General features: G+C 35.4%; 1 protein-coding gene and 1 pseudogene across 3 annotated transcripts in view; one reads left to right on the forward strand and one right to left on the reverse strand.

Moving 5' to 3' along the window:
- Window positions 1-1,189: 1,189 nt before the first annotated feature.
- LOC308491710 (trace amine-associated receptor 6-like) overlaps window positions 1,190-14,248 on the forward strand; it is a gene marked incomplete at its 5' end in the record, with an annotated part of 50,544 nt that continues 37,485 nt past the window's right edge. For both annotated transcript variants that reach the window (XR_013992394.1, XM_081035705.1), the window contains 2 exons: window positions 1,190-1,464; window positions 7,493-7,531. Coding sequence is in view for 1 of the 2 variants with exons in the window: in XM_081035705.1 (XP_080891831.1) it covers window positions 1,190-1,464; window positions 7,493-7,531 (314 nt within the window). The remainder of the gene's footprint in view (window positions 1,465-7,492; window positions 7,532-14,248) is intronic.
- LOC308491717 (trace amine-associated receptor 6-like) lies at window positions 10,546-11,574 on the reverse strand (annotated as a pseudogene). The gene has a single exon. The product of its transcript is annotated as a trace amine-associated receptor 6-like (transcript).

Here is a 14,248-nt window from a genome sequence, read left to right on the forward strand (position 1 = left end):
CTAACAATTGTCACCCCAATGAATTTAATAAAAAAAGAAAATAAAATGACCAGAAATCATGCATCAGAAAAATATTTTTCAAAGCCTCAGCTGAGGTCTTTTCTAGAGATTGAAGAGAAAAAGCTTAATTTGTCAAAGGTAACATACAGAGTCATAATATTGGAATCTCCACTTTCCAGAAATTAAACATTTTGTTTTTTTAATATCTTCCGTATAGTTCCTATTAAAAAACATACACAGAAAAGAACAAACAAAAACACCTTAGCAAGAACTACATTTTATTTGTGCATACAGTTCGTTTTATATCTCCTTGAGAAAAATACCTTGTACTCTGCTCTCCCACTTTTCCAAATCAGAATTATTAAAGCTAAACCTGAAGCATTCCAGTGTTTAATATATAATTCTGCGTTTAATTTCTTTAGCACAAACAAATAGTGGAAGAGATGAAGAGTTTTATTGAAAGAGCTTTAGAGACAAACAGGAATCATAAGTAAATAGTTCTTACAAAAATAAAAATGCAATCTCAATAATTAGTAAAAATAAACAATATGGCTTTAAAATTCTGCACAAAGGTTTTCAAAGACAGGCACTTTTTCCATTTCCTTTTCTATTTCGTGAAAAGGACAAATGTCATCAAGGGATTAGAAGTGCGGAAACTTATTTTTAACATAAATATAATCATTACTAAAGTTTCTTTCTTTCCACACATTGCGCTATGGGGATTCAATCTTAAGGGCTTTGGATATTTGCAATTATTTAGCTAGTTTCTTGAGGGGGCAGAGTGTTTTGAGTGTTATTCTAGCTCTGATAAATTAGGAAAAGAATGCTAATAAAATGTGGCATTCGTATATGCATTATAACAGCTCTTGGAAGACTAACACTTCTCAGGTAAGAAATCCTAGGTAATGCAAAGAAAGATTTTTATATTTAAATAAACAGAATTTTATGTAATGATAAAAATTAGCTGCTTATTCAGTTCAAAGTAAATTATTTTGAGATGAAGCTATGAGTCTGTTTCTAAACATGAAAATAAGAGTTTGTACTTACAGAAAAATAGGGCCAAAATGTACTGGCAATTGCTGACATATTGTACACACTTTTTTTTAAAGGACTTTTGAAATGACATATTTGGAATGACATGTTTGGCCGTAGAGGATGACAGCTTTTCCAGGTATAAAAACAGAGAATCATGGGCAGTGATTTGCCGTCTCCTGTAGCTACACAGCTCTGCTACGAGAACGTGAATGGATCCTGTGTCAAAACCTCCTACTCGCCAGGCTCCCGCCTGATTCTGTACACAGTGTTTGGCTTTGGATCTTTGCTGACTGTATTTGGAAACTTCTTGGTGATGATTTCAGTTCTTCATTTCAAGCAGCTGCACTCTCCAGGCAATCTTCTCATCGCTTCCCTGGCCTGTGCTGATTTCTTGGTGGGAGTCACTGTGATGCCCTTCAGTGCAGTGAGGTCTGTGGAGAGCTGCTGGTACTTTGGGGAGAGTTACTGTAAATTTCACTCTTGTTTCGATGGGTCATTCTGTTATGCTTCTATCTACCACTTGTGTTTTATTTCTCTCGATAGATACATTGCAATCACTGACCCTCTGGTCTACCCAACCAGGTTCACTGTATCTGTTTCTGGCATATGTATTGCCTTCTCTTGGCTCCTTTCCATTATTTATTCTTTTTCCCTTTTTGGCACAGGTGCAAATGAAGCTGGGCTGGAGGAACTAGTAAGTGCTCTCACCTGTGTGGGAGGATGTCAAGTTGCAGTAAATCAAAATTGGGTATTGATAAATTTTCTATTATTTTTCATACCCACACTTGTGATGATGACTGTTTACTTCAAAATTTACCTCATTGCTAAACAGCAGGCTAGAAAAGTTGAAAGTATGAGCAATAAGACTGTGAGATCATCAGACAGCTACAAAGACAGAGTAGCAAAGAGGGAGAGAAAAGCTGCAAAAACGTTGGGCATCGCAGTGATAACATTTCTGATTTCATGGTCGCCATACTTGATTGGTACAATAATTGATGCCTTCCTAGGATTCATCACACCCACCTATATTTATGAAATATTAGTTTGGATTGCTTACTATAACTCAGCTATGAACCCCTTGATCTATGCTGTATTTTATCCTTGGTTTCGAAAAGCCATCAAACTAATCATCACTGGTCAAATCTTAAGAGAGAATTCCTCAACAATAAGTTTATTTTCGGAGTAGGTTCTATATTTAGATTGGGAGGATTGAAAATAGATTCTGAGTGGACTCACAATGGGGAGAAAAATATTGATCATAAATGCAAGATCTTCTGAGGTAAAATCATAGAATTCTGGTTCAATTTTGACCCAAACACGTAAATTCAAGTTCAATGTTCTTTGGTAAATATAACATAAAAATCTAATTGTAATGGAAACAGCACAGCCTTATAGCCACAAATGACTGAATTGCAGTACTCTGACATCTAATACTGTGATCTTGGGTTGCTCCGTTCTCTCTGATTTTCACTATACTTCTCTGTTTAATGACCCCTCCCTTGTAGTATTCTTGAAAAATGTAAAATAAATAAGGAATAAATAAAATTATATATATATATATGTAATCATAATCCTGCCTTTTATTACTTTATATTAGTTCAATCCTGGCTATATCTTTTCTCACTTCCTATGTAATATATTTTCTATTAAAATGTAAATGCAACTAAGAGATATTTAGAGAGGTGGTGGCTCCTTGCTCAGAGAGGGCAAAGGACTGAATCTGCACTGTCTGGTATTCAGCGTGGCAGAACCAAAAATGTGATTTCAGAGTCACATAAAATGAGCCAATTAAGTATTAAGTATAATATCAACTCAGTTATTTACATTAAGTATAATATCAACTCAGTTATTTACAATGAGAGAGGTAACTTGTGTCATAAGTAATAACGTTCATGTATTCAGGGAGCTTCTTACTGGTGAGTAAGTCTGCTCATAAAATTACATTAGAGTTCAGAAATGGTACCAGTTAACATATGTTTAAAGCAAGGGTTTTAATCTTGTCATCAGTTATTTTACTTTATTTTGAAATCTATTTATTCTTTATCACTTAAATCGCACATTGTTTCAAAATTATTTTTAGGGGCTTCAAGGATGTAGAAAAGCATAATTTTAAAATTTGTTCAAAAAAAGAAAGAAAACTGAAATGAAGGAAATAAAATAAAGCCAAGTCAGAGGCCTGAAAATGTAGTGTTTACTTATGACCCATAAACTTGGTTCCAAAGCAAAAAGGAAACTGAATTAGTTGTGCAATTCACAGTGGATAAACCAAGTTGGTTATTTCAGAGAGTTTTCTTGGTAGTAAAAGTGAAGGGTGCTGTATGTTTCATGAACAATGTAAATAAATTACGTGATTCTATTCTACCTTTTGTTTTGTCGCAATAAGACATCAAGATTTTACAATCAGATTATCATGTTTTGGGTCAGGAGTGAATTATATAAAAAAATTCTTGCTGTGTTTCTTTAATTTCTAACTGATGTAATAAAGCATTATCTATTAGCACATCATTTCTAACTATTATTACACAAATTCTTTGAATGGGTGTGTTATTTCTGATTATACTGTTCTTAGGAGAAACTCTTGTCTTTATTTCATTTCACAGATGATGAAAGTCACCCTTCACTGCTTAGTGTCACTTTACCCACAATCCTTCAGTTCCGACATTGAATATCATCAATTTATTTTGCTTCTTGTGGTTTCACTATAGTAACTCTTTCTAATCTTGTTCTACAAGCTGCCGAATAATCATACTGCCTCATTTTAAAAATAAAGAAGCTAAAATGAAAGTGTTTAAGAAATCTGATGAATTTGATAAAGCTTCTGGATTCAAATACATATTTCTAACATCTAGTTTAATACATTTACTCTTTCCGTTTTTAAAATAGCCTTTCTAATATATTAGACAAATCATCTAATTTTGTCACTTCCTTTCCAAGATCAATATAATATTCTGTCTATTTTTATGAGTATTTGGAAACTTTCATTATAAAAGACACAAGCTACTGTCATCATTATTCTCTTCTGTGAACCACTCTGGTTGTGTGGGGACCAATCTATTGGCCTTTGCTACAAAGAACATTTATTGAGTGCTTATGGTATGTAATACATGAGTTCTAGAACCAAAGGATAAAATAATAAAAACAATTTAAACCTGATAAATATTTTTTTTGATTTTTTTTAAATTTATTAGTGCTGCAATAAACATAGGAGTGCATACTGATTTTTGAATTGGAGTTTTGGATTTCTCCGGATAGATGCCTAGGAGTGGAATTACTGGTCATAGGGTAGTTCCATTTTCAGATTCCTGAGATACCTCCGTACTGTTTTCCATAGTGGCTGCACTAATCTGCAATCCCACCAACAGTGCACTAGTGTTCCCTTTTCTCCACATCCGCGCCAGCATTTGTTGTTTGTTGATTTATTGATGATAGCCATTTTGACTGGGGTGAGGTGGTATCTCATTGTGGTTTTTATTTGCATTTCTTTGATGGTTAGTGAGGTTGAGCATTTCTTCATATGTCTTCTTGCCTTCTGTATGTCCTTTTTGGAAAAATGTCTCCTCAAGTCCTCTGCCCATTTTTTAATTGGGTTGTTTGTTTTTTTGGAGTTGAGTTGAGTAAGTTTTTTATAGATTTGTGATATTAATCCCTTATCAGATATATCATTGGCAAATATCTTTTCCCATTCGGTAGGATCCCTTTTTGTTTTATTGATGGTTTCCTTTGCTGTGAAAACACTTTTTAGTTTGATGTAATCCCACATGTTTATTTTTTCTCTTACTTCCCTCGCGCGAGGGGATATATCAGTGAAAATCTTACTCCGGGTAATGTCCATGAAGTTTCTTCCTATATTTTCTTCTAGATATTTTATGGTTTCAGATCTTACATTGAAGTCTTTAAGCCATTTTGAATTTATTTTTGTATATGGTGTAAGGAGGTGGTCCAGCTTCATTTTCTTGCACGTGTCTGTCCAGGTTTCCCAACACCACTTATTGAACAGACTGTCTTTGCCCCATCGTACATTCTTGCTTCCATTGTCGTAGATTAGATGGGCATATAGGCAAGGATTTACTTCTGGACTCTTTTCTGTTCCATTGATCTATGTGCCCATTTTTTATCTATGTCAATGGGACACTCATTCTGTGCATGGAATTGTCTTAACTGCATTAAATCACTTCATCTTCACAACAACCTTATGAGCAAGGGAATATTATTACTTCTATTTTAGAATGAGGAACCTGAGGCATTAAGAAGTGAGTCACATGCCCCTGGTGGCATACTTTGTTTAACAATGGAACCGATATGGACACCCAGGGGCCAGAGGGTAAGTGAAGTAACCACTAACTTATTCCTCCTCTTACAAAAGAGAATGGGGCCCACCCTCCATACTCAACTGGTTAAGAACAATTGGGAATACATGTTTTTATACACATTTCTGCAAATTAAAAAAATAAGCATCATAAAGAAAAGTTCATCATAAACAAAGTTCTTTGGGGAGATGGGGACATTGGAGGGAGTAATTAATTTGCTGTGACATAAAATTTTAATGTATGGTTTTCCACTCATCACATCTTTTCATTATTGAAATCGTATTTTATTGTATGAAATTTTGTTCTCCTGAGGCTGAATAGAAGGTCATTTAGATAAACTGTATCTTCATTACTAAGGCAGAGTTGCTCTTAACACCTAGCAAAATCATGATCTTATTGTTTTATAGTATTTATTTATTTGGTTCCTTGTGCCTTTTCTCCACACAAATCACTTCATCTCATCTAAGCATTGTTGAGAGATTAGAAATTTCATCTAGCTTTTATCCTGAGGATTATGTTAGTTCATTATTATATATAACAATATAATTATGTTTGCAAATTTTATGCACCCTTAATAGCTCAGGTGTTTAACAGGACCTAAAGTTTCCCTTAATATTTTTTCCATGTGTAAAGATTGAAACAATGGAGACAATAGATGGATTTCTATGCATCCTTTCTTAGGGACCATTACGTTCGTTGTGTCTGTGACGTTACTTTCTGCTTTCTAATGATTTGCTGTGCATATTTGTTTTCCCCCAAAACTGTATTATTCTGGAAAATGTCCCTTATTTTCATTTTTATAGTGCCAGCAGAAACCTTCCACTATACTTGGAAATAAAGAATAATCAATATTATTTATTGAATAGATAGGTGTATATTTTGTTTAATTGTGGAAATATTTTAATAAGTTTATATAAAATGTGCATTGTCATATTACGGAAAATGAATCAGCATGAATCATTTTTTTATGCATCAAAGTGGTTATCGTTATCAATGTTGCAGACACTGCATGTGTTGATTCGTGGTGTATGTGTGTGACCATTCATGGAAATGAGTGTTCCAAATCGTCCTCTGGAAAGAGCCTCCCTCTCTAACTGTAGGACAGTGGTAGTTGCAATCAAGGGACAGAAAAATTCTCAAATAAAAAGTGTTATGTTTTTCCACATTCCCCTTACTAGCCATTCATTAGATTGTGATGATGTACTCATAAAATAGTCAAACTGAAAATTACCTTTAAAATAATCTAAGCCATCCTTTTTTAGATGCAAACTGCAGCTTAAGTAACTTAAGCAAGGTCAGACAACCAGAACCTCATGAATTCATGTAGGGGGCTGGCCACACTCCAGCGGTGTCCAGCTGTCCACAGGGCCTGGATCGGTCCACTCTCGTCTTCTCCAATATCTGGTCACCGTGCAAACTCTCCTCTCTGAGGTTTACTCATCTCTCCAACTCTCTTCCATTGGATCTGCTTTGCCTGCTTCTATGTATTCAAATATATATCCATATATACATATATTTCTCCATTAACTTTGAGAGATTTTGTAGGATTTCAATTATAATTTTAGCTAGAATTAGAATAGAATTCTGGTTTTTTGAAAAAATCCCTCTGGCTTATTGGGGTTATCATTTTGTCAGGGGTGTAAATGTCTAATCATCATGTTGTTTTGTACACCTGAAACTAATAAAAAAAGGGGAAAAGATCCCTGTGAACTTTCAAAGCATTTCTCCGTTGCCTCCTGAGACCTACTATACTGCTAAGAAGTGTAATGCCAGTATGATGGTAACTCCTTTGAAAGGAGTTACTTCCCTCTGGCACCTGTCCTAGGAGCTTTTTCAGATTGTCTTTTTATACTTGTCTGAATGTGTTGATTGCGTTTTTTTCATTTGTCTTCATTGCACATGGTAGATACTTTTAATTTGAAGACTTAGAACTTTCTTTATCCAAAGAAACTTTCTGAGCAATTGTTTGTAGTATTTTCTTCCTTTTACTCATTGATTGCTTTTTCTGGGACTTAGAATTTCTCTCAAGTTTTATTCACGAGAACAGTTTTTACCTGTCTGATAGCCATCTGTGGTGTGTATTTTGGGATGTATTTTTCTCTACTCTGGTTTTTCAGTCGATTTAATCCCATCTGATTTTTTTTTCCCAGATATACTTTTGAAGTCACTCCAATGGGACTTCAGATCAGGTAAGTAAAATTATGTGCTCAGTTATCTTGACAGGGCTGATCTTCAGATGGTATGCACCAATTCAACCATTCCAATTGGGAAAATGTTGAAATGCTTAAATACTAGTTGGGAAATAGATATTGTCCTAGCATCCACGCAAACCCTTGTTATCCTGCCCCTGGCTCCATCTCCCCAATCTCCATGGTTCCTCATGATCCAGCAACTGAAAGATCTCCAGGCCCCCTCTGCCCTCTTAGAATAGCATCCATTCTGATTGCTCATTGCCCACATCTTGCCATATGGTTTTCAGAGCTCCGAAATATCAACCCTTAATATTGACCCAGAAATCAAGTGGTCACATTTTGATGAGGAATTCATCACCAATAATGTATTTTTGATCATGAAAGGTTAAATAAAGGAGATTTAAGAATCTCCTTTAAATAAAGGAGTATTTAAAATGACTAAATGATTGTTTAATTAGTTACTTCTAAGAAATGAAGGCGTTCTCTCTAAATGAATGGTAAGATGGTGGGAAGTATTCTTCAAATTATTCAGGAAAAGCATGAAGAAATGGAACTCTAGTTCATCAGATTTGTGCCTCCTGGGGTATAATTGAGACTCTTGACCCACTGAATATGTCACAAGATTTGGAACAGTCTGCACTTGGTGCTTTGCAAACAGAAAATAGCTGCACTATTTTATGTACTAGTGCACGAAGACTTGCTCTAACTCTCCATTCCAAATGTTTTAAAACACTGGGGGCAGATTGCATAGGAGTCCATGGAATTTTGGAGATTTAAAATCCCATAAAAAGTCCATTCTAATTCTAAATGTGATTTAAAATCACATCCAGTTTAGCACTTTTATCTTTCCTATTCTAGTCAGGGCTATCTGAACCTAAGCATCAGGGTTCTGTAATGGGGAGGGGGATAAACCTGCTTTTATGGTGGTTTTTTTTCCTCTCTCCTTTTCTTCTTGTAACCCCATCCACCTTGCACAGTAGAGCAGGAATGGAATAAGGAGAATATTAATAATTCGAGAAAAGTTTTCTCATTCGGCTTGGTAATGCCACAGGCCTGATGGACAGTGCCCTGCATGTGGCAGGCGCCCAAATGTAGGCTCTGTATGAGATACATGTGTGACTCATTTTGGGAGAGCCTGCCCAGTGTCCAGTTCCCGGTGTGCATGAGCAACTCCAGATGACCTCTTTCAACTTCTCTTTAGAGTTTCTTTCCCCACAACTTCCAATCATTTTTATTTTTATCATGGATAATGTATAAACTTTGCACAGTGTTTATAAAAAAAACAAAACTGCAGAAAACTGTCTTCCATCATGACTGGTAGGTAAAACAGCACACCTCATGTAAAAGGACAATCACTACTGCTGAAATTGTAGCATCTGCTCATGGTTATTTCCACAATTACAAAATACCATGCAAAATATAAAATATGTGTCTTGTCTTGAGTCAAAACGGATAGCATATATGGACCAGAAATCTATAGGAGCCCCAGAAAGACTGAACCTCAGAAACAAGCAGCTCAAAATGAATTCAAAGCTAACTGAGTCCAGAGAAAGACAGGAAATGCAAGACTTTCACAGGGAACCTGGAACTAGGAAACCTTTGCAAATGACAGAAAGGTAAGTTTGAGCGGCAAGACAAAAAAGATACAGGAGGCCTGGAAGAAGAAAATAATCGACAACTGACAGAGCAGGGAAGAGCACAGATTTGAGGAAACTAGAAAATATGAACTTTGTGTCCACCACTATTAGTAAATATGTTTCTATCAAATGCTTAAACACATTCACTTAACTAAGAAAGTAAAAGTGTAAAGGGAATTGAGGTACCATTTCTTCTCCCCAATTTAATGATTAATTACCACACACTGTACTTCATATCACAATTATTGGGAAAATTTCAATCACATTTTCAATTAATTTCAAATTTTCAAATTATCGATTTGGAATTTAGGCTTATTTAGAAATTAAATTTATGGTTGATGAACTGACTTTTATTACACGGCACTTATAAGTTTTATTGCTCTTCTACACCAAGGGTGAAAAGAAAATCATCAATCAAATGATTTAGAGCAAAGTTATAATTACCGATCCAGCAAAATATCTCATAAAATATGAAGATGTTATAAAACGCAAGAATGAATTAATGAATGAACTCATTACATGTGGTAACTATGGGATCAAAAACACTAACTTGATACCCCAGGTTTTAGCTGCTTTTCTCTTAGGCACCCTGGTCTTGCAGTTCCTTGATAATGCTTCTACTTTCTACTAATCTTTTTCATCTGTTTTCTAGTCCCAAGTATTACTGTACAAAATCATCTAAACAAAGATGGATGTGAAAATAATAGAAATTCTATCAATATCCAGTTTGATTTATAAGAAGTTGATACTACCTATGAAGCAGAGGTCACGTACTAATTCCTCCATCCCATCTTCATGGGTGACTGTATGCAAGGGGCAACATCCAGGACACGCTGAAGCAATTTCCTGGCATCAACACCATGCATACATTAAGTACAATAGATTAACTGTTACCCAAAAGTTTCCCTTGGGAAAATAAGCAAAGCAAAAACAAAACAAAACAAAAAGACACACACACACAAAACAACAGCCTCATGAAGTCAATCACAGAGAATTTTTTGACAAGTTGAGAGTGAGTGTAAAACTTTGTAAGGAAAGAAGAAAGGATTCAAAGAAAACAAACATGTTTCAGGTTCCAAAGCGAAGAGTCAATGGAATGAAAAAGAAAAGGGAGGGAAGGAAGTGTCTGCAGGGAGTGGGGCATGGTGAGCTCTGCCACACTTAACAAATAGGATTTAACATCTATTCATCAAATGAACATTTTTGGAGAAGTGACAAAGAAGTACACATCTTAATATAACTGGAAAATATGGAGTTATCCTATTAAGTTTGAAGAACAATTTTTTTCTCTTCTCTAATAGTCTTACTTGATTTTTAAAAACTCATTTCAATTGGAAAACGTAAAGATATCTTCGACTTCCTCAATCCAATTGCTTATATTTGTTCAGAGAACAAATTCACAGATGATGAATTGTCCTTGAAAATCTGACCATTGACAATAAGTTTTATGGCTTTCCTAAACCATGGGTAAAATAAAGCATAAATCAAAGGGTTCATGTCTGAGTTATAATAAGCACACCAACAGTAATTCTCACAAATATAGGCAGGGGTTATGTAGTCCATAAAAGCATCAATTAGCGTATGGATTGTATATGGTAATCAGGATATCATAAACACTACCACTGTGATCCCCAGGGTCTTAGTTGCTTTTCTCTCTCTCTTGGCCACTCTGGCTTTGTAACTCTCTGAGGATGATTCTGCTGTGCTGCAAGGACTTTCAATTTTTATAGCTTGTTGTTTAACTACAAGAAAAATCTTACTATAGAGAATGATCATAAGGAGGGCAGATAAGAAAAATGACAGAAAATCTATCAACACTCAGTGTTGATTTACAACAACGTGGCAACCCCCTATACAGTTGAGGGCACTAGATAATTCCTCTAGCCCATCGTCATAGGCACCTGTATAGAACACGGCCCCGCTGTACGCAAGGGGCAGGATCCAGGAAATGCCAATGCATATCCCTGACACAGACACCGTGAACTTGATAGGATAGACCAGAGGGTCAGTAACAGCAATGTACCTGTCGATGGAGATGAAGCACAAATGGAAGAGAGAAGAGTAACAAAATGCCACATCGCAGCACGTGTGGAAAGTACAGAAGCTTCGCCCAAAGTACCAGCAACTCTCCACCGACCTGACCGTGCTGAAGGGCATCACGGTCACCCCCACCAGAAAGTCAGCACAGGCCAGGGAGGCGATGAGGAGATTGGTTGGAGAGTGCAGCTGCTTGAAGTGAAGGATTGAAGTCATCACCAGGAGGTTTCCAAACAGGGCCAGCACAGCCCCAGAGGCAAACACTGTGTAGAGAATCAGGAGAGGTCCTGGCGAGTAGGGAGTTTTCACACAAGACTGGGTCACGTACTCAGAGCAAAACTCAGGCTGGAAAAGATTGCTGGTCATGGTTCTTGCTGTGTTCCTGCTTTTTCTTGTGATAGGGAATAATAGTTGTCAATTCTGAAAATTAAAAAAAAAACAAAAATCAAGCTGCATGTTCGGGCAACTCCTTTTGCATATTGCCTCAGATTAGATCGTTTTTCCCATTTTAGTTATAGAGATAAATTAAAAGAAATTCAGAAACTCAGAAAATTGTTCTTTCTGTTTTTAATTCATGAGATGATTTCTGTAAATATGTCTGAAACTCACAGATGGTTAACTCCAAGCAAATCTACTATGAATTTTCATCAAGCCAGAAGACACATCATCTGAATAACTGAAATAATTTAATATAAATACCTGGTTCTTTACACCTGCAAAGTTGTTGTTTCTTGCAAAGGATAATCACATATAATATCATCCCCTATTGGAGAAGTCATCTTTTTTTTTTTTGCTTGGGTAAAACTTTATTAAGTGGGGGGAAAAAGGCTTTTCTTGCAGGAAGTTGAAGTATAGCTGGGGATTCACCAACTATACACAAAACAACTAGGAAATAATATGCACATTTCAAATAATATAGTTCAAACTACCCCTAAGTGCTAAAGAACAGAGTCATATCAGTAGCCTAAACTATGCAGAGCACAAGTCAACGTCACCTCCTCCAAGAAGCCTTCCCTAACCACCCTGGCAAAATTAACCCCTACCCAGTCACCTCTTAATTTCATTCCATTATTCATTTATATATTTTCTATAGCTCTACCACTCTCTGAACTTCTCATATTTGTTTGCATTTTTTATTATCTATGTCAACATCATTCAACCTACTTGCAAGACACAATGCATTAGTAGATTATGAAATAAGCTAATGGGTCACAGCCAGACTTAATTTTTTTTTTTAAAGTAGAATAGAGGAGACTAGAGAATGGGATATGATAGGATAGGACAGGATAGGACAGAACAGAGTAGAGGAGAAAAGAAAATATGAGAACACATCACTGGATTTTATTAAGAATTGTGAATATTGTTGGAAATACTGCATCTAATTGCTGTGAATAGAATTAAGAGAGCTAATGGAAGGCTATGACAAATATCAGTAGACTAATACAAATCATTCTATCTTCTGCTGATAAACATCTCATTTGATTTTCTGACATGTGAATATGACCATCACCATTATAGAACAATCAATAGAATCTATATTTTATGTTAACATTATTCATATTTCATTATAAAGCATCTTGCTAAAAGGACCTTATCAAGTGAGATATGTTCCAACTTTGCATCAAGTATGCATTTAATTACATTATCATACATTTAATTTCCCTTTAGTGGGATTTCTCCTTACTATTAGAAAAGATGAAGTGAAAATTAGAGGAATACCCAAGTTCAAGCTCCATATATCTGGAACTGAAAATGTTGAGGAAAATATTGACCCTAAGAGTCAGTTTCAATTTCATTTCGAATGAGGTGCATTCTTAAAAGAAAAAAGAATACATGACTTTATAAGGCAGATTATCTAAAATATTTTTTCTATGTGTAAAATCCAATCAAAGTGGCAAACTCCAATATATTATTTGTAATGACACCTTCAAAACTAACAGGGCTCTTAGAAACACAGCATGCTGGACTTGTCAAGAGCTCCTCAAACATTTTTAAATGTCCTTTAAACAAAGGACGAAAAAAGTGTTGCTCAATGTCTTACTTCCTCTACAGATTGTTAATGAGATTTAGTTGTTTATGGTTTGGCAAAAGAGAAAACAGCTCACACAGATGTTGAAAAATTACTCTTCTAAATGAATAGATATAATCCATATGATTTTTAAGGTTAAATCAGCTGATAAAGTTTACAACTCTTTGGGATAATACTAATTCTAGTCAAATCTGCACTATTGCAGAAACTTCCAAAGCCGTGCTTCTCGTGTGATTAAAAACCAATAAAGAGCTTAAGATCCATCCCAAAAAGAACACGGATGCTATGTTATTCACTCTTCTAGTTTATGCAAGATGATAAAGAGTGTGTGTGTGTGTGTGGTTTAACTTCACACACACTTGATCAGATATATTTACAAAACTGGAAAAAAATGTGTCATTGGTGAATATTAAACTGGGAAAATAAAGGAATTAGGTGTAATGGGGCCAACAGATATGTCTAGAAAACATAACAAAGCTATTAAAATATTGTTAAAATCTACTAATAATCACACTTCTGCTTAGAAATCAGCACCAATAGGAATTCTACTTGGCATCTCTAGAAATCATTCTGCTGTATCTCATAGAAAACAAACGAACGAACAAACAAAACATTGTGAAGGTTGTTAAATTTAGTAAAGAGAGCTCATTGAATAGCCAAAATATTGATGTGCTTTGTTCAGATTGGAGCTAACCAGACCGTCCTGATGACGCGTACTGTTTTTCAAGGACTGTCCTGAGTAAACCTAAGGGAAAGTATAGAGCAGGGTGAATAAACTCCGAAATGACAGTCACATTTTTCTAGCTGAAAAACAATCTCCTTCGGCAAGCAATCTCATTGTCAAAGATGATGTCTGGGATTTAAAATGAGTATATTTAACTGATGATATTGATAATTTTAATGAACTTAAATTTATAACTTCAGGGAGAAAACAATAAAATTCAGCAAGTCAAACATATCCAGAATTCCAAAAGGCATTTTGTTATGGCAAGTTAGAACTTAAAAGCAATC

Source organism: Rhinolophus hipposideros (genome assembly GCF_964194185.1).
Source record: "Rhinolophus hipposideros genome assembly, chromosome: 3".
NCBI lineage: Eukaryota > Metazoa > Chordata > Mammalia > Chiroptera > Rhinolophidae > Rhinolophus > Rhinolophus hipposideros.